This window comes from Crinia signifera, chromosome 4, assembly GCF_055691185.1.
Source record: "Crinia signifera chromosome 4, ASM5569118v1, whole genome shotgun sequence".
NCBI classification, from domain to species: Eukaryota; Metazoa; Chordata; class Amphibia; order Anura; family Myobatrachidae; genus Crinia; species Crinia signifera.
Window position 1 is genome coordinate 287,977,690 of NC_139220.1, and position 25,507 is coordinate 288,003,196.

General features: G+C 43.9%; 1 protein-coding gene across 7 annotated transcripts in view; it reads right to left on the reverse strand.

The window, feature by feature from the left end:
* The window catches only part of WIZ (WIZ zinc finger), a 39,231-nt gene extending 25,325 nt beyond the window's left edge, over positions 1-13,906 (reverse strand). For all 7 annotated transcript variants that reach the window (XM_083184935.1, XM_083184936.1, XM_083184937.1 and 4 more), the window contains exons 1-4: positions 13,771-13,906; positions 5,889-6,219; positions 3,993-4,050; positions 527-2,058 (exon numbers count right to left, since the gene is read on the reverse strand). In XM_083184935.1, coding sequence (XP_083041061.1) covers positions 527-2,058; positions 3,993-4,050; positions 5,889-6,111 — 1,813 coding nt within the window. In that variant the 5' untranslated portion in view covers positions 6,112-6,219; positions 13,771-13,906. The remainder of the gene's footprint in view (positions 1-526; positions 2,059-3,992; positions 4,051-5,888; positions 6,220-13,770) is intronic.
* Positions 13,907-25,507: the final 11,601 nt, after the last annotated feature.

Here is a 25,507-nt window from a genome sequence, read left to right on the forward strand (position 1 = left end):
CCCTCCGCCCCGTAGCAGTGTCTCCTTTTCATCGCTGATCAAAAGGAGACACTGAGCAATATGATTGCTGGGGGTATATGTACACAGCACTAAGGTTATAAAAAGTTATTTCATATTTGTTTTGCTAAATAATTGCAAAATTAATAGATCCAATGTGATAAAAAAAATATTGTTTGATGTTACAGGCATTTTAAAATTTACAGGACTATGCATCTAAACCAGGGGTAGCCAACAGTGCATGTTTTCCATGTCTCCACACAGAATCACAAGTGAAGTAATTAGCTCCACCTGTGGATCTTTTAAAATGTGTTAGTGAGTAATAAGTGCAGCTGTGCAGCAGCTAGGTTGTCTGGAAAATGTGAACTGTTGGTAGCTCTCGAGGACCGTAGTTGGCTACCACTGATCTAAACCATATCACTGAATATTAAAAGTTCAATGCAGCTGGAAGAGACTATTATTCTTGGTGTACAAAAGCTAGAACTTACTCTCACAAGTCAGACAAATAAGAGGACAACTCATCTCTCACCTTTCTTGCGCTTCTTCTGAAAGGAGTAATTCTGTTCGATAGCCTTCACTTCTTCAGCTGATATGAAGTGCCGAACATTATAGCTGACTCCAACGCGGTTTAGGTGTCCCCTGACGTGATTAGCAAGACCTATCCCATTGTGGAAGCGATCAGGGCAATATGGACACTCCCGTTCCTCACTCCTTAGCCCAAGGGCTTCCAGCTGGCTTGCATATTTGGGATCCATTAATAGGACATCTAAGGGTACATCATCATCCCCCTCGTCTGCCCAATCATCCCTGGCTAGATGATGATTAAGGGAGCTGCGTGAAACCAGGTTTCTGTTACTTGCAGAAAGCCTTTTCCCGTAACCCCAAGATTGATGGCCCTTAGCGCTCCTTTTCTTGGAGCCAATATTTTTTAGGAGAACAACAGCCACCTCCTCTCTCAGTTGTCGTCGCTGGTCTTCCTCACCTCCCCCACCAGCTTTTAGAGCCTCTTTAAATTTACTCTTTAGCTTTACAGCAGCCTCCGGCAATAGGAAGGCCTTTGTTTGCTTATTCATTTCTCCCTCCTTATGTTGCTTATCGTGCAGAGAAATTTCAGAGTCTTCTCTAGTTGGAGTCTTCATCTTTGCCTTACTAGGACCCTGAACTATAGAATGGGGCAATTCTGCTTTCCACCCCTGTTCAAATGTAGCTTCTGCTTCCGGAATTTTCCACATCTCTTCATTTGATGGTTCTGAAGTTTCCCCTCCATCTGGTATTTCAGACGACACTCTGAGAGATGTTGGGGTTCTTAGGGTTTCCCCACCAACTTTCTTCACATGAGTCTTTGCATGCTGAACAAAAACTTTGGAAGAGTTTGTACCAAAGAGGCATTTGGGGCATTGCAATCGGGCATCTCGTCCCTCGTCTGTCAAGCTCTCTAATTTGCTAATTTCCTCTATTATTTTCTGTCTGGACTCTTGATGAAGCTGGCGGTGAGATTCCAGGCTCTCCTCATCTCCAAACACCTTCCCACACTCTCCACAGGTGTGTGGATCTTCACCTGCCTGTACCCCCTCGCCCTCTCCTTCCTGAGAGTGCTGGAACATATGCTCCAATAGGTGGGCTTTTTTCTTGAAGTAAATGCTGCACTCAATGCAAGTGTAGACAGAACCCTCTTCCTCATCCTCCTCTTCTTCTACCTCTACATGTGCATCCTCTTCTGAGTAGTTTCCCCCTTGCCAAGCCTCATGAGCAGTTCCCAATTGTAGAGCTCTTCTAAATCCTGGCATAGTAATGGGTGGAGGGTCTGACCTTGCCATGATTAACTGTGAATGACCTTCTACATCCTCCAAGCCTGAAGACCAATCTATCCTTCTATTCTGCAAGTACTGCTCCTCTGAAGGCATTTCATCAGATTGCCTTTCAATATCTTCAGGAGTGTCCGCAGGTGAGAATCCCCAGGATGCGGCGTGTTTGCTAGACTGGTGTGACCCAATGTGGTGCAAGGTCTGATGGTCAGGAGGCGGAAGTGTGAATTTAGAAGAAACATGGTCTTGTTCTGAGCTGTTAAAATTAGAAAAAGGTAGAAAAAGCGGTTAAAAGTAATAAAACAAACAAAAAAAATAGCAGCAGACAGAGTAGATTATGTTATCAACAGAACAAAAAGAGATGGGATAGGTGGAAGGACCCTAGAAAGGGAAAACAATCCAGTTGGTTTTGGCCAGGTTTAGTTTCAGGAAGTGTTGAGACATCCTAGAGCAAATGGCCTTAAGGTAGTCAGAAATCCAGTAAGAAAGAAGGATGGGATAGCTGTCCTCAGCGTACAGATGACATTGGAGGCAGAATTAACAGATCACATTTCTGAGGGAGTAGGTGCAGTATAGATAAATAAATACTGATATGGACTCTCTTGGGGAGACCTACAGGTAGAGAAAGGGAGGGCTTCTTGGGTCATAGAAATAGAAAGAGAAGGAAAAGTTGGAGGTGAACCAAGAGTAGAGAGTAACTTAATACCAGTGAGGTGTATTACGTGAAAGAGGAGATGACATCATGGAGGATGGGCAGAGAAGAAAATCTTAGATTTGGTGGCAAGAAGGTCAATTGAAGAGGAGTGATATAGATGAGGGTCAAGAATAGTTAAAGGGTCGCAATGGCTTAAGGCTTTGGTACACAATTCTCTCTGCTTGGTGGGATAGGAAATAAAGTTTGGGTGGTAGTTCTAGAGTGAGGGGTTCTGAAGAATCAGTGAGAACAGGGCATTTTTAGAGGAGGGGCCAGTGCCAGAAAAGAGCACGTTTGAGTAACTGAGTAGTATGGTTGCAAGCATCATGGGAGAGTATTTAAACAATGGTAGAGAGAAGGGGTTAAGGTAACAGATAAAAAGAAAAGGAAAATCAGTCTTTGACTCTTTATGGTGGGGGGACACAGAGGGGTAAATTTACTAAGATGGGAGTTCTATTGAAGATGGGATGTTGCAACAATCAGATTCTACTTCTTATTTATATAGCACCTTCTAGAAGATAATATAATGTGATCGGTTTCTATGGGTAAAACCCCATCTTCAATAGCACTCCCACCTTAGTAAATTTACCCCAGAGTTGGATGGGGTAGGAGGCTGGAGGAGAAGATGGCCTTGTAGATGGATGTAATAAAGTGGTGTGGCAAGCTCAGACAGGCAGGAGAGCTGATGAGGGAGTTGACGATAAACAGTGTCTGTGAATTGGAGGAGATAACCGACCTGCAGTACGAAGACTGTGTGGCAGGAGAAAGGGCTGAGCTGTAGGAGACAGAATTTCTTTCTGGATTTAGTAAGAGCCAGGACATGAATTACAAAAGTGATCTTCAGCTACAGAGGAGAAATACTGAAGGTGACAACATAATTACTGAGTAACAGGGTTAACGGTGCAGAATGACAGAGCCTGAGAATGATGGCTATTGCAGTGGAGGTGAGAATGAAATTCCATGATGAGATTGTTTGCTCAGTGCAGGAGGGGTAGAGATTTCAGAGTAAAACTTGGTCAGTAAATTGGAGTAGAAGGTAGGTCATGAGATTAACCTCGGGAGGCTTAGAGCAAGACCAGATTATTAATATGATGCTCAGAAAGAGGAAAGTGAAAGTAGACTCAGATGTCGCTGAGGTGGAAAAAGGCGACCTCAGGTGGAGGTGACTGCTGGAGTGTAAGGTGAAGGAGGTCCACTGGGTGACATCAACAGAAGAAAATAATGTGTGATTGAGGTAAAATGCTATGTGGTGCCTCGTTTTTAAATCTGGGGACTACTAATGAAATTATGTTGGAATGTATTGAGAATGTGTTGGTTGGAAGGAAATAAACCTATTTATTGAATGCTATGGATGAAATTCTGGCTGTTGGAGGCCTAGTTACGGCTCCAGGAGCTTTGCCCCGAGTTAGTACTGGAACATGTATTGCAATATTTGATTACAATTTATTTTTACATTCCATTAAGGCCCATACTGCTCGCTAAACAATAGTACTTACTGGCCCATGATGCCACAGCCAATTTCATTTGGATCCCTGGGATTGGTCAGTCTCAAGTCTAAAAAAAAAAAAAAAAGGAAAAATCATTATAAAGCAAATAAAATTGGGAGATCTATGGCAAAACGAGGAGATATTGCACAATATTAAGTGCATACCCAAGTGCATTGGGTAATTCAGAACTTGAAAAGGATCTAGAAGTCCAAATAGATTGGGGTGTAGTGCTGAACCAAATTGGGGTGTAGTGCTAAATGTCATATAGCAACAAATAAGGCAAACCGAATACTAGCATGTATAAAAAGGGGTATGGAAACTAGGGACTCAAAGTAATTATTAGTACTTAGTAAGTACAAAGCATTGGTTGGATCACATCTAGAATATGGAGTATAATTCTGGGCCCGCACTATAAAACGGACATCATAAAACTGGAAAAACCCAAAGAAGAGCAAAAAAGCTAATGAAGGGAATGGAGAATTTAAGCTATGAGGACAGATTGAGATTGTTTATGCTAAGAGAAGAGATGTTTAAGGGGGGGAAATGTACAGATCTATCAGGGGCCAATATATGGAACTGTCAAGTGCCCTTTTTACTACAAGGAAGGACTCTAGAACACGTGGGCATGAGTTTACCTTAGAAGAAAAAAAGATTTCATTCCCTTAGAACGAAAAAAGTTTTCACGGTCAGGGCAACCAAACTATGGAACTCTCTTCCTGGTGAGGTGGTGTTGGCAGACATAATAAATACATTTAATATAAGGTTGGACAAACATTTATTGGTTAAAAACATCCAGGGGTACAAATAAGAATAACAATCTGTGGTACTTGTTTAGTTTCATGGCGGCAGCTCTACAATACGTTTTCAACGTAGCCTAAGCATACGTTGTCAGTGTAGCCGGCGCCGATGTGACCCTACACTGGGAGCAGGCGGAGCAGGGTTGTGGGTGCTTTGTTTTATACTTACTGTCCTCCGGTCGGAGATCCCCGCGGGCATCAGTCACTCCCCGGTTGCAGCTTTCAGTCCCCCTCCTCCTGCAGTCACTCCCCGGCGCCAGCAATGTACGTAATTCAGCGTATTGCCATTGGAGGGAACATCACATGGTTTTCCTGCTCCCCCAGCAGCACTACGCTAATTGCGTACATTGTCCGCTGCCAGTGCCGGAAGAGGGGACTGAACAATGGCGTCAGGGAGTGACTGCCGGAGGAGGGGGACTGAACGCTGCCCATCGGTGGACTTGATGGACGCGGTGGCCGGGCCGGAGAAGGGTAAGTGTAAAGCACAAGACACACACACATTTCTCCCACTATCCACGTCATACCCCCAGTATCCACGTCGGCGTGGAGTTGATTTTATTAAGTGTGGTCAGCGCTGGGGATATTAACCATTGTGTACTTTCAGGGCTCCAGAAGCACTTACGTAGTTTACGTAGGCAGCATAGTGCTGTATTGGTATTCTTAATACAGCATTATGTAAACTACGTAACTGCCACCGTGAAACTAACAAGTACCCAATCTGTCTTTAAAAATATCAGTATTCACTACATATAACAAGGGTTAAGCTATTAAACCAAGGTTGAACTCTATTGACGCAAGTCTTTCTTCAGCCATAACTACTATGACTATGTTAGGGGCCTATGTCCCAACTTTATCGACCCTTAAAATAGACCTCTCCATTAAGGTTCGACAAAGTTGGGACATTTTTCTGAATGTAATAAAATTAGACATGACCATAAAAAGTTAGGGGTCAGCAGTAACTCTCTGGTAACTCCGGTCCATAGATACATTCTAGGCCTGTCCATTAGTACATATATCTGTAGCACTGGACCATGACAGAAAATAATGACACCACAAATGTACATATAAAAAAAGATTAAAATAAGTCACGTATGCCAGTACTTCTCACCTTCTCGGTTCTCCTCTCTAAATCCCATGTGAGAGTAAGATGAAAGGACACTGGTCTCCTCAGGATATGTTCCAACTGTGGGTTCTCCTCCCCCCACAAGGACAATCTCCACACCTCCTGGCATGGGGACGCAAGGGTCATTTTGCCCAATGGATGCTATTGGGTAGGGTAGATTATCCACATCTTCCTGTCCCGAGAGGTATGAGGGGTGAACATCCTCCATGAGGAAGATGTTTGAAGAGAGGAAGATGGATGATTAAATGGAAAACAGAATAAGAGTGCGGGGGGCCTAGCACACCAGAAAGAGATCAAAGATGGAGGTATGCGATAGCTGATCGATGGGAGAGGTTGGACAGGGAGGTAACACAGGAGACAGAAAGCACAGAAATGTGTGTGTGTGTGTGGGGGGGGGGGGGGGGGGAGAGAGAAAAGAAAAAAAAAAGTGAGAATTAGTTTCATAATTTCTATTAAATGTGATTAGTATAAATATTTTGGATATTGGATTATTCCATAGTTTGAAATATTTGCCTATCATAATCTAACCACAGAATGAATGAATTTATGTGCCATATACACAGCCTAAAGGTAATTTTATACAGTGTTTTTTTAAGATTTGGTGCATGGAACAAAGTTTGTAATATTTCGTATTTTGAATATAGGAGACTCAACCTGTCATTTTATCAGTGGTAAGTGAATGAAATGCGGTAGAAACAGGTTGAACGAGTACAGAGCAGACGTCAAACAGACTCCCTGAAACCGCCTTGGTGACACCCACAAATGCCAGCTTTCTGTCAATAAACTTGCGAGTAGCTAGCGATAAAGACACTGGATTTTCCACTGTTTGGCCTTGCACATGCAAGGCCAATCATTTAAAAACTTACCGTGTGTTAGTAAACGCAGCCTATAACCAAGCCTGAAACTGTAAACCACCTAATAGTCATGGACCAGCTTTGACCTAATGGAAATTGCTGAAATTGCTGGGTTTTTGCGTCCCACTTCTTGTGATCTTGACCCTGCCCCAACCAAGCTCCAAATAGCATGTATAGATATAATTGACCCTGTCTTTGCAAAAAGGATTTTTTCCTCAACCCCTAAAAGGAAGCAATGATTAATCCTCTTAAAAAAAAAAAAAATTTAGATCCAGGCTGCATGACCAACTACCAAACCTTCCTTTTCTAGGAAAAGATTTTGAAAAAGTGGTTGCTAATCAACTGGAAACCCGCCTGACATTCATGATATGTATGATCCATTCCAATCGGGATTCAGGAGAAGACATAGCACTGAAAGAGCCCTGTGCTAAATTATATTCTCATGGCAAGAGACAGAGGTGACTGTTCAATCTTAATCCTTCTGAATCTTTCTGCAGCATTCGATACTGTGGACCGTGGGCTTCTGATTGAGAGCCTGAAAAATTTATGTGCACTGGATGGCACAGTACTAATTTGGTTCAAATCATTTCTCACTGGCAGGTCACAGAGATTGACATCTGGAGTATACTCATCTTCATCTGCAGTGTCCCACAAGGTTCTATATTATCCCCCGTGCTGTTTTCAGTGCACATGCTGCCACTGAGTGAAATAATTAGGTGTCATGGCCTGGTCTACCACTGCTATGCAGATGACACACAACTGTACTTGTCATTTGCTCCAGACACTGAGAACCAAATAACAACCCTAAATGGCTGTCTAGTTGGTCTCCAGGAATGGATGAGTGCCAATTGGCTGAGACTGAATCCTGATAAAACAGAGGTTCTTATGATAGGGCCTCAACATCAAAGGACAAGACTGCAGAATAGCCATCCAACTGGACTGACACTTGGGATTACAGAATTACAAAACTGATCATGTGCTGGATGGTGGATTGACACTTAAACAGATATCAGCCAAAATAAAATCCTCATTCTTTAATCTGATGAACATAACCAGAATCAAACACTTAAACCCCTCTGAAGATCTGCCAAAAATCATACATGCATTTGGATTATCTCGTTTGGATTACTGCAATGCCCTCTACCTTGGTCTAAATTTTTTATTTTTTTTTACTTGGTCTAGGAGCGCCACAAAAAACTTCTTCTCAATATCTGAAACTCTAGGATGCCTTGATTTAAAAGTTTTGGTACCACTGCACTAGTCAATAAAATGAACGACTTTGCCAAATCTGAAGGGTTGTAGTAACAAAATTAGTCAGTGTATATGCACAATGTCGCGGACTATGCATGCTCTTGCGTATCCTCAGTGACACACTCCATCATCTGTACATTCAAGATGACGAAGGACATCACAAGTGAGGGCCGTACTTCAGAAGGCTTCATGATCCCCGCTATGTTGCGGTCAAGTGTGTATGCACTTGCCAATGCCAAGTCCCCCCACTGTGATGTTGCTGGGCACACATGTTATGTAGTGGTGGACAGGGTTGCCCTTCTCTCTGCCCACATATTTTATAATTGCCAGCCACCAGCGTTGGTGTGATTCCTAACAGAATTTGGCAGCTTTCTGTGAATACCTGAACAATAGGAATGTTTATACCACTCATTACACATTATTTGAGTCTCTTAAAACAGAGAAAAGTACTATGCACAATGGTCCACTCTAGAACCCTGGAGAGCTAAAGTCTAGAACTCTGGAGTGTTGGAAGTGGGGTTAATGAACTTTAACGCCATCACAGGTGTATTCATTAAGCGCCATTTATTTATTTTTGTTAAAAATAAATAAAAATCCATCCCACCAAAACTTAACATATGGGGGAAACACTATCCTTAATTCCACAACATCAACCAAAATGTGCAGGAGAATTCAAACAGCCGTGATATCCAGTTTTCATTAAAAAAAAAACAAAAAAACCGGACCTATCCAATGATTTGCAAACTTTTACCCATAATGATAATTCTCCATACGTTTTGATGAGGATTTCATTTAACCACCTCCCAAGCAGGTAAATAGATGGGGAAAATGTCTATTTTAAAAGGTAAAAATCAAAATGCAGGAAATGTGGGTACAACGTATGGGACAGGTATATGGGGATACTTTATGGGGACAGGTGTTTTTAAGACTTGCATGTCGAAGTTAGTGTTTTTTATTCTTTGCATTTTTTTTTTTAAGTGGCTTAAAAAGACCCACATTTTTTTAAATTAGTACCCCTAATGGCCTATACACACTGGGCGACTTTGAGCTGAAAGCCGCTCAAAACAGCATATGAGCGGCTTTGAATAGCGCTGCGCTACGCAAAGCCATCCTCCCCCCGCTGATGGCGCCGGGCAGGGGTAAAGCGGCTCAGTGTGTATGCACTGAGCGGCTTTGCCCCCAGCGATGATAGCGATCATCCCTGTCCATACGCACTGGGCATAATCATCCAGTGTGTATGGATCTTAACTTAAGTAGGGCACCTATTTTGCACACACTAAACGCCATCTAATAATTTTTTTTTCAGTGTAGTAGAATAATGCATATAGAACCCATTTATCACATTTTATGAACCACAAACACTTTGTTAATAGCCAGTATAGTTATCCTGTATTAGTTTGTCTTTTTTTGGGGGTACGAGCAAATTTTCTCATTTTCACCTATAATTAAACACATGCAAGAATTATCGCATGAATGCTGATCTCCCGATCTTCTAATTGCCTGCCTGATAAACGGGAACGCATATACAGTGATAAGCGGAATTATCATGAGATAAGTGCATTATTGTGTTAAATCAGCTAATGAAATTCCCCAATTCACAGTTTTCACCTAACTACAATATAACACAGTCCGTCCAACACCACATTCCTGACTGGAAGCGAACTACAACACTAGAGTCTGTCTTTCATTTTTTAACTATTTGTACACAGATAATAATTTTTTGGGTTGAAAAAGCATTAAAGTTCTCACATCTGTCTCCCCCAACGTCCGCACCTGTAAAGGCCTGCAATCAGATATTTGCCACCCAGGCAGAGTGTAAACCTGCCCAGTGCAAGTCTATAAATTAATCCCCGATTGGTCGCCAGCGGCAAATCAATTTGCAACTCCCTCACCATTGAATGATTTTCCCAGTTTGTGCAAATGTGCTTAATTCTGACCCTTCCACAAATCTGCGAAAGATAAGTGATCAAGTCCAGGTGCTGAGGTCACACATCGACCCTGAAAATGCCTGGCCACGCCTGCGTTTTTTCTGACACACCCACAATTTTTTTCTGACGCGTTTTTCCTGACACACCCACAATTCCTGGATTCCTGGCTATCAAGTTGTACGGGAATTGCGAAAAAAATTATGGGTACGATCTGTATGCATGCGTAGTTGTTCGATAATGGGTCGGCTTGTGAATTTGCACAACAGTGATAAGGTCTGGGTAATCCTGGCCCATTTCAAACAAGCCAAGTTTTGTTCTGTTCCTTTCCGGTTCTCATTCTGTATGTATTCTTATATACATTAGAAACTGAAGGGGGAAAAAAAAAAGGTTTCTGTACAGTGATCCTTTAATATGATTTTTATGCATAGAAAAATGATTTGGAAGAAACATCTCCTATGATGTAACTACTTATGTAACGGTTCTTGCGCCGTGTTATGGGGCCTACACATGGGGCGATTAAGGGGCATTTGCAAAGCGATCTCACTAAATTGCTTAGAAAATGCCCCAACATCGCTCCGTGTGTAGGGGCCATAGTTATACAAGGACCCAAGCGTTGCTATCGCCCGGTGATTAACAACCAGCATGCTGGATATTACATCGGTCAAGACCAGTGTTCTCATTGGCTTAGCTAATCTCTAGGACCCTTAACGCCCCTTTTTCGTCTCTTCCGTTTCCCAAAATAAAACATGCATGTTTCAGTAAAAGCGCCTATCTCGGGTTTCATAATAACATTACTGCTCTTAATCTACCCATTAAATACAAAGTAGAAAAACAACTGTTAGGTCTTACTTAAAATGTATCCCCAAATTTACACCTGAAAGCAATAGGTTAGACAGGCGTCATATAGAATTGCAATACTAAGTAGGAGGAGAGTATTTAATGTCTGTAGTAGTAATAGTCATACGCTTTCAAAAAGAGATCATTGTTCTGCATCCGGTCACCTTTCAGCAAACACTAGATCATCATTACTGGGAGCTATTAAAAGTAGACTAGAGGATTGATAATTGAGAAGATCAGTAATTAGAGATATAGGGGGTATTCATTCCTGGGTCACGACTGTCGGTCCGTCCAGACAGCCGTGACTGTTTTCGATTTGCTGAACCGTAAATCACCAGGCGTGATTCAATGTCCCCCCTGCCGATCAGCAAAAAGGGGGCGTGTTCGCATAAACGGCAGTGGATTGTCAAGATCCAGCTTTGATTGCGACAGTTCACATCCATTCTCAGCAAAACCGCCCCAACAGCTATTAAAGTCGGGCAAGAAAGCATTGACTAGGCACACGCCGCTATTTCCCCATTGAAAATAGCGGCGGGGATTGAATACCCCCCATAGCCGCAAAACTTGCTTTCTGTCCACACATCTAATGTACACCTTGTTTTAATGCTGCAGTATCACATTGTATTGCCCAAAACAACTGCTATACTTGATGACAAATGCAGTTGACTGCAGAGGCGACCAGCTGGCCTGTGGGTCCAGTATGTAAAAAACCACTAGTGATGTTGTAAATGATCTGGAAAATTGGACAGATTTTATACAACCTAGCCATGGTATGTATGGGCAAAATGGACACTAATCCTGTTGCCAGGTGCTTGTGCGGAGCAGGAGGTACGGCATGTGCGACAACCAATCAAGAATAGATTCTAGGAAAGAGGCGGCACAAAGGTTCTAGTAGAACCTTCAAAACTTGGTGGTTGCATTTTTGTGGGTGTAAACAAACACACACACAGTCTATCAAAACTTGATCAACATTTTCACACATACAGGAAGGGCTTAAAATAAGATGAATTGTTGGTTGGAAAAAAAAAAGTTGCACTGCCTTTAAGATGCTCAAAAACAAAATACATGCATTCTCATGGGTTCATTTCAAAGCATGTATATAAATGACATATACATGTATGAACAAATACACTGACAGTACATTAACTTAAATACGCCATGTATGTGATCACTAGTACAGAGGTATGCAATACATATTACAGTGCAGGTCTTCATTATGAATCTCCTTTCAAATGGCAACACTGCTGCAGCCAGCTATCACTTCATACATCTTCTGCAGGCACATTTCTTCCTGTGTTACCCTGAAAAGGGTCTAGTATAGCTCACAGACAAATCTGTCTAAATCGACACAAGCAAAGGTTGACATAAGTTTTTTTGGGGGAGTCAATGTTGACACCTGCACACATGAACCCCCAATCAGTGTAGCACTTTGCTTGAGATGCTTCGGCCCAGCAACCTTTACATTTCCGAGTTAGAGTATAAAAAGTATGAAAAAAATTTTTGTTTTGTTTTTTTAACAAAAAAGTCCCCAAAAACTCAAGTTACTTGTGTTGACCTATTGTCTGTCAGCCATCCGGATAACTCCTGAAGCTCAACATTGCATCTGCATTTAAGATACAATTATATCTAATTCACAGAACTTCTGTCGTCTTCATAGTTAAAACATAAGATGGTCATATAATACAATAGACCGGGAGAATTAGGGTGAGGTGTGACGCTCTAGCATTCCGAAGGTCAGTCCACCAACATTGAAAACTGGACTGCCGGTACACTGACAGGAGGGCGAGCGCCAACATACCCCTTGTGGGCTTTCTGCGGTTGCCATGCAGCAGAATCGGTGGCCACCACACTCGCCACAGGTCCTATTCTCCCTCTATGTGGGTCAAGGACCCCAAGGAGGGAGAATGGCCCCTGTCAGTTGGGCTCCTGACTGATGGGCATTTAGCAGTCGGGATTTTGATGATGTCCGTACACTGAACATTAGAATTCCGACTGTTAGAGCGTCATCCGGCACCCTAGAATTAATTGGCTCAAAGTAGCCCCAGTATAATGACCAATGGATCGCCACAATGTACAGTACACTTAAAGATATTGTCAGAACAACAGTCTTGTCATGTTCGACAATAACCACCAAACAATCATGACTTTATTTTGGCGTTGGACGATTATTGTTCACGTACATACAATGGAGTATAGTTACTAATGTGCAGGTTTTGAGAAGGGGAGATGTTGCCTGGAGCAACCAATCAGATTCAAGCTATTATATTGTAGACAGAGCAATATAAATCAGAAGTAACATCTGATTGGTTGCACTGGACAACATTTCTAAAAACCTGCATACCAATATACCCATATAAACAATAAATCGATCGGAATGGTCATACGTCAGCTGGACTGGCTGGAAAACATCTTTCTGTATATGGCCAGAGTAAAATACAATGTAACTTATAAAATTACTGTAGAGCCATTCCAACATCAGAACGAAGCAAAATCCTTATTCTAAAGTCATGTACCCACACTAGACACATATTTGTGACTTTATGCCTAAAGATATATAGAAGTTAAGGTAGGAAGTGTCCTATTTGCACAGGTATGATCCATACACATGAGGGGAAATCATATAAAAATTCACTATACTATGGATACATGTACCAGGGGTACTGTGACATACAGACCAATATGCATGGGGTACAACTTTGTCAGAATGAATGGGGTAAAGGCCATGGCTGGGGGGCATCAAAACACAATATACAAAGTACCACAAATACACTTATAGCATGTCCTCTCCAGACACAGACATCAGTGTGGTGTAAGTGGGAGATGGGACCAGTACCCGCACATCTCACCCTCCCTCCCGGGCCAGTCTGTAGCCCGCACACCTGAGCCAGGGCTGTACACTTGACCCGTTACCCCGCAGCACTGCTCCTAATGACAGGTGGCAAAGTGCCTATATCGCCCTCTTCGGGGCTCCTCCCCCTGCCTAACCCGGTGCCTCACCCCCCGGCTGGGTGTCGGAGTCCGGCCTCGGTGCATTTCCCCTTTAAGAGCGGCTCCCGGTGCAAGACGTTCAGTCCGGAGACAGGAGACAAGAGGAGGGGGGCTGCTGCTGCTGCTGGCTGGCTGCTGAGATACAGACAGGGCGCGGGGGGATGACGTCACGGCAGACGCCGACCCATTGGCGGCGCCATGTTGGAGGAGGCAAACCTGGGGGCGTGGTGAATGGTGACAGAAGGAAGACCGTGACGACGATGATGATGATGATGATGGCCTTGGATGGGACTGAACTGAGAGGAGGACGGTCCCAAAGCTGAGGGAGGCTGGGCGGCAGTGAGGGAGGCTGTGACATATATATATAAGTGAATGATGGGCAGTCTGAGGAGGAGGAAGAGGGCATTATTAGGATTATTCGGCAGAACGTAATAGGATACTGATTCTCTCTCCTCTCCTAGCTGCTGGATCTATACACGTTGGCCGGGGCTCATTGTTCTGCTCCAGACTCCAGTGCCTGTCCTTGTGTGACCCAGCCAGAATTATTTTGGGGATAGGCTCGTAAGATATCTTCATGAGACTATCCCCCTCACCACTATATTTGAGTGGGGTACGCTCTGGTGCTCTATTTTATAGCCCAATAGCGAAATGTCTTATATGGTTAAAATTATTTGAATACACATTGTCTCTTCTGTCTATTTCCATCTCTGCATATCACTGGATATCTGAGGAATATCGACGATTGACGATTCTCGTCAATGACCGACATCATAAGGTTATATTATACTTACCGATAATTCTATTTCTTCTTAGAGATCCCATGGCAGCCATCTGGGATATTTCCCCTCCTCCTACTTGTAGACAGGTTGACCGCCTGGGACCACCCACTTCTGGTATTTAGTCCAGCTCTTCCCCTAACTCTGTGTGTTTTGACTGTCTCCTATAACTGCATAGAGGAAAAAAAAAAAATCACACAATATAGGGAGGGCAATCGCCTGCCATGGTATCTCTAAGAAGAAATGGAATTATCGGTAATTATAATTTAACCTTTTCTTCTATGATCCCCATGGCAGCCACTCTGGGACATACCAAAGCCCAAAACAAGGGACGGAAACAGCATAATGCAACAATATTTAATTATCCAAGGCACATTTTAACACTTGTTCCCGAAATGTATGAGGAGAAACATCTGGGGCATAGTGTCTGGTAAACGTGTTGCTAGAAGACCAAGTAGCGGCTTTACAGATGTCAACGACTAAAGCTTGTGTCTTCCTGGTCCACGTTGCTGCCACTGCCCTTGTAGAGTTTGCCTTAATGATCGGTGGTACGGTCCGCCCTTCTTGCTCATAGACATAGGAAATTAACAGCCTGATTCATCTAGTTAATTTTTGTTTAGTGGGAACCAGACCTCTTCTAGGACCTTCAGAAACCATAAACAAATGCTTGGTTTTCCTGATTTCTTGAACTCTATTGAGGTAGACGGTAATAGCCCTGACCAAGTCCAACAAATGGCAATAGATTTCCTTGTTATCTCTTGATTCTGAATTGAAGGCTGGGAGGACGATTTCTTGACTAAGATGGAACTTGGACACCACTTTTGGTAAGAAATCCGGATGCATTCTTAATAATACTTTGTCTTTAAATATCGTCAGATAAGGCTCCTCAGACCATAGAGCCTGGATCTTGCAGATTCTTCTGGCCGATGTAATTGATACCAGAAAAACAACTTTCCATGGAAGGAATTTCAATTCGGTTTCGAATGGTGCTTTTATTAAGTCGTTCAGAACCATAGTAAGATCCCATGGGGCAACCATGGACTTCCTTTGTGGACGAAGTCTCTTAATTGCATTGCAAAATCTGATAATCAGTTCCTCTTTAACCAATTTACTATCCAGTAACACACTTAGTGCCGAGATTTGACACTTTAGAGTGGAAACTGATAACCCCACTTGAAAACCTTTGCATAAGAATTGTAACACTTGTGCCACAGAATATCACTCAGGACAACTGGACCATCCACCGAAGCAAAAAATGTCTTCCAGGTTCTGTAGTATACTAATGACGACACCGGTTTATTTGCATGGAGTAGTATCTCGGTCACTTGATCCGATAATCCTTGTCGCTTTAGGGCTTGCCTCTCAATTTCCAAGCCCTGAGACAAAATACTTCTGGATTGGGATGGAAAACTGGCCCTTGACTCAGAAGATCTGGAGTTACTGGTAGGATCAGGGCTCTTAAACCGCAAGCTTAAACATCATTGGGAACCACGGTCTCCTTGGCCAAAAGGGTAACATCGCTACCACTGTAACCTGCTCCTCTTGGATCTTCTTCAGAGTTCGACCTATGAGTTGAATCAGTGGGAATACATAGCCTAGCTGGAAGTTCCACTGAATGGAAAGGGCATCGACGGCCATTGCTGCAGGCAGATAAAATCTTGGCGTAGAATGTCTTCACCTTGCAATTGGCTTGCGTTGCCATCAGGTCCACTTCTGGTACCCCAAAATTCTCTCCTACCATCTGGAATACTTCTTGTTTCAACTCCCATTCTCCCAGAAGGATGTTTTTTCTGCTTAAGTTGTCTGCCACACATTTTCCTTCCCTGGAACATAAATTGCAGACAGGGACCTTAAGTTTTCTTCTGCCCACTTCAGGATCTTTCCTGGCAGATTCAGAAGGGGTTTGCTTCGGGTACCACCTTGATGATTTAGGTGAGCCACCACCGTCAAATTTTCCAGAAAAAAACTCAAATGTGTCTGTCTCAACAGGCCCTGGAAGTGGCATAGGGCATGTCAAACTGCTCATATTTCCCTCATATTCGAGGACAGTAAACTTTCCTTCCGAGACCAGCTTCCTTGAGTCGATAGTTCCAATAGAGGAGCTCCCCATCCTGTCTGGCTCGCATCTGTAGTTAGGTTTACGAATTGTGGGAGATGAAGAGATGTCGGCCTTGCCTGTAGTCCTTTTGACCACTATCTTGGGGATTCTCTTAACGTCGTATGCATTGGAATCCTTGTTAACCTGTGCCACTTGCTTCTCACCAGTGAAAGTAACTCCCATTTTAGACTCCTCATCCTCCACTGTGCCCAGGGGACAATGTTGATTGCCGAGAACATCATCCCCAGAAGCTGCAGCCCCAACTCTAGTGTTATATGCTGGTGTCTCATACAGCTTGATGCAAGATCCTGAATCTTTGTACATCTTTCTGGCGATAAAGCCACCTGGAAACTGGCTGTGTCAAAACACCCAAGAACTGTATCCAGTTGAGACGGTTGTAGCTTGCTCTTCTGCCGGTTGTTTATACAGCCATGCCTTTCTAGGTATTCTATCACCACCTGCAGACTCTTCCTTGCTTCTGCCTCCGAGTCGCCTGCAATCAGCAAGTCGTCTAGGTATGGCCAAATTTGACTTCCTTTCTCCCACAGCTTTGCTACCAGAGTAACAAGTACCTTTGAAAAAACTATTGGTGAAGAGGTTAGACCAAAGGGCAGACATCTGAATTGGAAATGATCTTTTAACATACAAAACCTCAGGAACTTCCTGTTGTTTTGGCATATGGGAATGTGGTAATAGGCATCCTTTAGGTCTAGGGTCACAAGAAAAACATTCTTCCTGATTCCTGCCAGAATTGAGGCCAATGTCTCCATCCTGAACCTCTTCTTCTCCAAAAATGAGTTTAACCTTCTGAGATCCAGGATAGACCTGAACCCTCCGGTCTGCTTTGTCACTAGAAACAGATTTGAGTAGAACCCTTTTCTCCACTGAGATCTTTATGATCTACAGCGTTTATGGCCACAAGTTGATCCAGGATGATTCTTAATGCCTCTCTTTCCACTCTCACTTGGGGAGGACGGGATATTATGAAACTGTCTCTTTAAGGACGCTGATGGAACTGTAGCCTATATCCGTCTCATTATTACCCATCTGTCCTTTACAGAACTTTGCCACACATCTTCAAAAGTCAGAAGCCTCGCTCCCACCGGAGCACTTTCGGTGTAGTCATTGCCTCGAGTAGCCTCTGGCTGGTTGGCAAAATGACTGACGTCCTGATGCGCCCCTCCTGCCATACTGACGTTCTGGTCTGTAGCTTTTGGCTTCTTTAAACTGATGCCGTGAAGATATAGGAACTGGAAACCTATTTCTCTTGTCTTGAGGTAGATGAACAGACTTGCCCCCTGTGATCTGCTGTATCATGGCATCCAACTTTTGACCAAATAAGAATGATCCTTCAAAGGGTAAATGCTCTTCTTGCTACTACTCCTGCCACCATGGTCTTAGCTGAAAAAGACACCATGTCCAGTGAGGCTGCACAAATGTAGCCAATGGCTCTCTGCATAGTTTCCAAACTGTTCAACAGATACTGTCTGGATATTCTGTCTTCTAAATCCTGCATATCTAAGCTCCACAACCTTAGGGCTCTGGCCGACGATGAGATTGCCACCCCTGCTTTCAATGACACTGCGGCTGACATATGCAGTTTCTTCAGAGAGTTTTCAGCTCTCTTATCCATAGCGTCCTTAAACGAAGCCCCGTCTTCCAATGGTATGTTGTCATGGAGGTTAGTTCAGCTACTGCTGCACCAACCTTTGGGACTGAACACCAGGACACAAACTGTTCGTCTCTGAACGGTTACATCCTATGGAGTCTGGGCAGACGACCCAATCTCTTCTCAACCATACTCCATTCTTTGCGAATTAGGTCCTTCATTACTCAATGTACTGGAAAACATCTGCCTTTCCTTGATTGATCCTCAAACAGCGTGTCTTGAGCATCCGCTGGCTCTACTGCCTCCTTATAATCAATTGCGTAGTGTTTTTTTTTAACATACACTTGACCGGATCCAGATCAAATGAACTCCTCTCCTCCAGAATCTCTCCCGATTCTTTACTGGAAGAACCTGTCTGATCTGCTTGCCATTCTTCTGATGACTCTCTATGAGCATCATCCAATCTTGCTTGCGACCTAGATCTTTTTTATTGAAGCATCGCCAGCTCATCTTTTGTGACAAAGGATTTCTTCATTCATTAGTTGTCGCAACATCTCAGGCTGAGCCGTGTTCTCGGGCACCACAGGTCTGCTGCAATCTTCACGCTTGCTTACTTTGTAGCAGACGGTAAGACCTTGTCACATACCACTCAGTTAACAGCGACTCCTTTCTTTTTGCAGACCCTCTTCTTGGGTGGCGATGAAGACACACTGATTGTAAGCTTGCGAGCAGGGCCCTCCTACTTTTTGACGGTCTGTAAATACCCTGTTTGTTGTATCACTGTCTCCTTTTGTAAAGCGCAATGGAATATGCTGCACTATATAAGAAACTGTTAATAAATAATTCTATCCCATAAAAATATAGGCTTACCTTGATTGGGCAGAGTCAGACTTATGGGGGGGAAGGCTCCATAATAGATCCAGCAGCAACCTCACAATCACAAAATATGCCAAGTACACTCTCCTATAGATCGAACAGCGCTCAGGAAGTTAACAACAGTAGCCATAAACCAGAAATACTCAATGCCCCGGAAGTCCATCTCCTGTATGGGCAGTACTTTCACTTGGTGTAGCTGTTTATATATATATGGACTGCACTGCCGCAGCTCCCAGCTTTTCATTTCCCCCTTTCCCCCGCTATCACTGACCTCCGCATCCCCCCCCTTCCTTCTCCGCTCTGTTGTCAAGGACCAGGCCGGAGACGGAGCGGAGGGCGGAAGCCGATAGTGGAGGTCTGTGACATCGCATCTGCCCCACCGGAGGACAGCACAACAGGGACGCGGACGAACGGCAGGGAAAGGAAAAGGAACGCAGGGAAAGGAAACACTGCACGGCAGAAACTTGTACTCACCTCACAAATCGAATGATGGGGACAGTGACCGTTTCTAATTGAGGTAGGAAAACCAAATGGACCCCCCAGTCCTCGTCCGGTAGCCTAGAAACACAAATAACCTACTCTGTCTAACCTAAGAGACAAGAAAAAAAAAACATAGTTGGGGGAGGATCTGGAGTATATACCAGAGGTGGGCAGTCCCAGGCAAGAAAAAAATCAACCTGTCTACAAGTAGGAGGAGGGGAAATATCCCAGAGTGGCTGCCATGGGGATCGTAGAAGAAATAAAGATACCTTTACTAGAATTTACACCACCCCCAAAGTGTGAGTGTGGGGTACGCATTAAGCTGTATATTTAAAGAATACTTTTATATGCCCTGACTTCCACAGTACAGTGTGAGTTTTGGTATGCTGTATATCATATATACCTTTATAAGCACATCCCCCTCGCCGCCTTATGTGAGCGGGGTACGCGCCAATGCCTTACTTAACCATGCAAATTTAAAATACTCTATATAGTAACATAGTAATTAAGGCTGAACAAAGATGTTAGTCCAGTAGTTCCCAAACTGTGGGCCTTATTCTGGTTCAACTCTCAGAGGCAAATTCCTTCTCAAATGGACAAAACCATGTGCACTGCAGGTGGGGCAGATGTTACTTGTGCAGATAGAATTAGATTTGGGTGTGGTTTTTCTTCAAAGTGAGATCTGTATTGCAGTGTAGAAATAAAGCAGCCAGTATTTACCCTGCACAGAAACAAAATAACTCACCCAAATCTAACTCTCTCTCTGTACATGTTACATCTGCCCCCCCCCCCTGCAGTTCACATGGTTTTGTCCATTGGAGAAGGAAGGAATTTGCCTCTGAGAGTGAACCAGAATAAGGCCCTGTGTGCCGTGGCTCCCTGGGGTGCCTCGGGACACATGGAGGGGTGCCGTGGGTTGGTGGTCCAGGACCAACTCAAATTATTATTGGTTAATTATTTATGAGAAAAACCTGTGGTGGTGGCTTCCAATCATAGAATGTGTACAAACAGAAGCAAATCCTGCCCTTTACCACATAACTGATGCTAAGAATCGCATATAAACCCAATCTAATTATAATTTTTTGGGCCTAGGGGTGCTGTGAAAAAAAATTCTGATTCTCTAGGGTGCCGTGAATCACAAAAGATTGGGAACCCCTGCGTTAGTCTCTTAAGTTCAACCTATCTGACTTGTAACTACTGACTTGAGTATAGCACACGGGGGATATATATTGCTCAGTGTCTCCTTTTCATCAGCGACCAGAGATGGTCGGTGATGAAAGGAAACCTCTGCCGGGGGAGCAGCAGAGGGAATCAGCTGGTCGCAGGAGCAAGCTCCTGCGACCAGCGATCATAAGGGGGCTAAAAACGGGAGCGAGCAATCCAATCGCTGGCAATATGATCGCTCAGCGACCATATTGCCAGCAATTATAACCCGTGTGTACGCAGCTTTAGTCCTATCTATAGGATTCCCTTAGTGGCCAAAAATGCATCCAGCTTTGATTTAAATTCATTAACAGTAGTTGCTGTAACCACCCCCACCGGCAATGAGTTCCAGAATGTTACCTCTCTAATAGTGAAGAATCCTCTTCTTAATTCAGTATGGAATTTATATTCCTCAAGCCCCAGTACATGCCCGCGTGTCCTAAGTATAGGCCTGTTTTACCACTCTGATGTGTGTCTTTTTATTTTTAAATCCTTTTTTTCAGCATGGAATTGGATACCTAACTGAGAACTGTCACCATCTGACTAGTAACACAAGCACACAAAAATAATGGGCCTTATTTTGGTTCATTCTTTCTGACAAAATCCTTCTTAGATGGGCAAAACCATGTGCACTGCAGGTGGGGCAGGTGTTACTTGTGCAGAGAGAATTAGATTTGGGTGGGGTTTTACTTCAAAGTGAGATCTATATTGCAGTGTAAAAATAAAGCAGTCAGTATTTTCCCTGCACAGAAACAAAATTACTCACCCAAATCTAATTCTCTCTGCACATGTTACATCTGCCCCCCCTGCAGTGCACATGGTTTTGTCCATCTAAGAAGGATTTTGTCAGAAAGAATGAACCAAAATAAGGCCCATTGTGAGGATTCAAAATACCTCCTGTACTCAATCCTAAAGGTGGCCATACATGGTACAATTATTGTATGCAATTTAGAATAGATCGCATCTCTTCGCATACATTTTGCAATGCCATGAGATGCAATCTAGTACAAAAAGTATGTGCAGCACATCCTTATTGAGCTGTGCGATGGAATTTGCGCAGTAGCGCGCATCTCATCGCACCTGACAATTGTGCCGTGTATGGGCACCTTAAGGGCATAGTGTTTTATTGTTCTATTATTTGTTTGTATATATAGGCGGATTAGGCGCTCGGGGTGAATACTACTTCTCCATCTCTCCTTTTTTCCATTATACTTTTTGGAGGGTATTGGCAACACCCTTTGGGAGGTGTTGTGTTCCCCTAAGCTGCAGTTTTGTGCCCATCTCAGGTGTCTTCCAAAAATGTTGCTCTGGAACATTGATTTGTTTGAAGTTCTGAATTTTCTGCAGTATATAAGAAACTGTTATTAAATAAATCAGGTAGGTGGAGTGTAAGTAATAAAAAGGCAATGTATTCAGATGTTTCTCTTGGCACAGGATTGGTCATCGAAATCGTACAAGAAGGTTATAAAATTGGCAAGTGGTCCAACTCCCTTGTAGGGACCCCCACAAGGGGGTTTGAACATGGTTGTTCCCAATAAGAAGGTCCTATGTAGGGAGCTGGTCGACACTGAAAGAACCAAAGGTAGATTCCAGAAAGTGGACATGAGAAACGAAGCAGAGCCAGCTGGGCAATGCAGTACCAGAGGACAGGCAGAACCCAGTGAGACCGAAGATATACAGTAGTTGGGGGCATAGAACTCAGGGTTTCACAAACAGTCCAGGTTTAACCATACAAATGCTTGATGGTTAAATTAAATTAATTGTGGTACTAATGAAGTCACATGTGCTCAAGCATGGATATCCTTAAATCCTAGACTGTAATGTTGAAGTGTATCTCCAAAACCCATTGTTCCTGTATTTCCCAAAGGATTTAGCTCAAGTACAAAAATCCTTCAATGTAAAGTACACGATGATCAGATATAAATTGACATAAATGGAAATTTAAAAGATAACCTAAAATAAATAAATAAAAAAATAAATCCCTTATCTACAATAGTAACAAAATATTCCAGAGCAGTGTATATTCACAGCACTTTATTCAGACTTTGGGCCTGATTCAGACCTGATTGCAGGGCTGCTAACAAGCAGAGCCCTGTGCTCACATAGCCACTGTCCTGCCAGAGTGAACACCCGCCCCTGTGCAGGCCTGCAAATGGGCTGCGATAATAAATAGGCAAATTCTTTTGCAGCACATTTACCAATGGTTTCCCCACTGTGTGCAGTGTCTTCAGTAGCCCTGGACTTACTCAGCGGCTGCGATGAAATAGGCGGTAATTGTTTCCTAGCACGGCCACAAATCTTGGCCATCGGGGGTAATTTTAGTGGCCTGCGACGCGACCGACGCGATGCCCCCGATTTTTCCATTGAAATGCATTGAAAAATCGGGTCGGTCGCGTCGTGTGCACCTAAAAATGCTTAAATGGTCCACCCGCGATTTCCCCATAGGGAACAATGTTAAATGCCTCAATTTACCCGCGATGACCCCGATTTCCCATAGGAAACAATGTTAAATGGGTCAATTTCCCCAAATCATCATAGGGAACAATGGTAAATGGGCCAGAAAGCCCAAAAAACCCCCCTGACCAGTGAAATGTCCGCCCAAAAGTAGTTCACGCCACCCCGCGATGAACGTGAACCCGAAGCGTGGCGAGCGCAGCGAGCCCGCGAGGGGCGGCGGTACGCGTCCTCCGACCTTTTCATACCCCCACTATCCACTAGGACGTGGAGTGAGAATAGAATAGTGTGGCGAGCGCAGCGAGCCACCGAGCCCGAAGCGTGACGTGCGCAGCGCGCCCCGCGAGGGGACGCGGATACCTTCACAGGTAAACGCGTCCCTTCGCGGGCTTCACAGGTATCCGCGTCCCCTCGCGGGGCACGCTGCGCTCGCCACGCTTCGGGCTCAGTGGCTCGCTGCGCTCGCCACACTATTCTATTCTCACTCCACGCCCTAGTGGATAGTGGGGGTATGAAAAGGTCGGAGGACGCGTACCGCCGCCGCTCGCCACGCTTCGGGTTCACGTTGATCACGTGGTGGCGTCAAATACTTTTGGGGGGACATTTCAATGTTCTGGGGTGTTTTTGGCCCATTTACCATTGTTCCTATGATAATTTGGGTAAATTGAGCCATTTAACATTGTTTCCTATGGGAAATCGTGGTCATCGCGGATAAATTGAGGCATTTAACATTGTTCTCTATGGGGAAATCGCGGGCATCGCGTCTGGCCCATCGCACCCGATTTTTTTGCGCATGCGATGCCCGCGATGGCCCCGATTTTACCCCCGATCACCGCGATTATGATTGTTGTGGCCGTGCTAGGAAACAAGTACCAAATAGGCAGATTGGGACGGGAGGTAACATCAGAGGGCCTCCCTGAAAATGTGTCTCCTCGCCTGCGTGACACTTGGCTGGGTGACACCCCCAAACACCGGATGCCAGTCAATCACCTTATGTATGGGCAAAAAAGAAGATGCTGTCTTTGCAGGGCGTCCTTGCACATGTGTAGTACTTTGATCATCGCTCTTTCTGTGAATTTGCAGCCCAGTGAACAGGGTCTGAATAAAGCTATTACCCATACTGCACCAGCATATATCTCTTTACTTATCACAAAATATCTCCCATCTCGACCACTCCGCTCTGCACAAGATCTGCGTCTCTCTTCTGCACTAGCTCCCATTCATTATTACAGGACTTTCATCAGGCTGCTCCTATCCTATGGAATGCCCTTCCATGCACAATAAGAACTCCGCTAGCCTCCAAACTTTCAAGCGTTCCCTGAAAACTCACCTCTTCAGGCAAGCCTATCATATTTAAGTTCTACACGCATAACCCTCTGAGGCACTTATGTATTATTTTCTTCCCTTCTGGACTTGTAACTTGGTGGGACTGCTATGCTATTACTGGTGCCTGTCCTTGTGTTTCCCTCCTATGTCACTATAGATTGTAAGCTTGCAGCAGGGCTCTCCTACCTCCAAGTCTGTCTGTTGTTACCCAGTTTGTTGTATCACGGTCTACAATTGTAAAGCGCAACGGAATCTGCTGCACTATATAAGAAACTTTAAATAAATAATAAATAAATCAGTCCCTTTATCCCAGTGGAGCCTACAGTAGACCATACACAATAGAAGGCATATCCAATCTCCACATGGAGAACACGTATCCCCAGCACTGCTAGGCAATTGTCTCTGATTAAAATATAATGCAAGCAATTAGTATCCTGTGAACTTGCAATTACCTTTATCAGTTGTATACAAATGTACTGTAAACAAATTTAAATATGTCAATTAACAACTGAATATTATTCTTGAATTTATTAAATTATCTATAGATTTAAAGAAGACTGCTAGAGGGTGGTGGGAACAGATATCGGGCACCTGCTGTCTTGTCCTGTACTATGTTGGGTCTTTAATAAACACACCATGAAGCTAATGGTCCCATCGCATCTCAATGTTGCATGCCATCAATGCTGGAAGAGGACGGCTGGGTGGAGTAGTGTAGTAGCAGGCAGCGGCGGTAAGCTGCGGCAGAATTTGAAAATACAGTTTAAAACACTGGACAGCCCTCTGATTCGCCGCCAAAAGCACTCCCTCCACCTGTGGTTAAAAACTACATGCAAATGCTCCTGCAATTCGACAGATATTATGTGCAGCACATACGATCTATCGACGTGACATTCAGCCGGCCTGCGCATCGTGTCACTTGGTAAA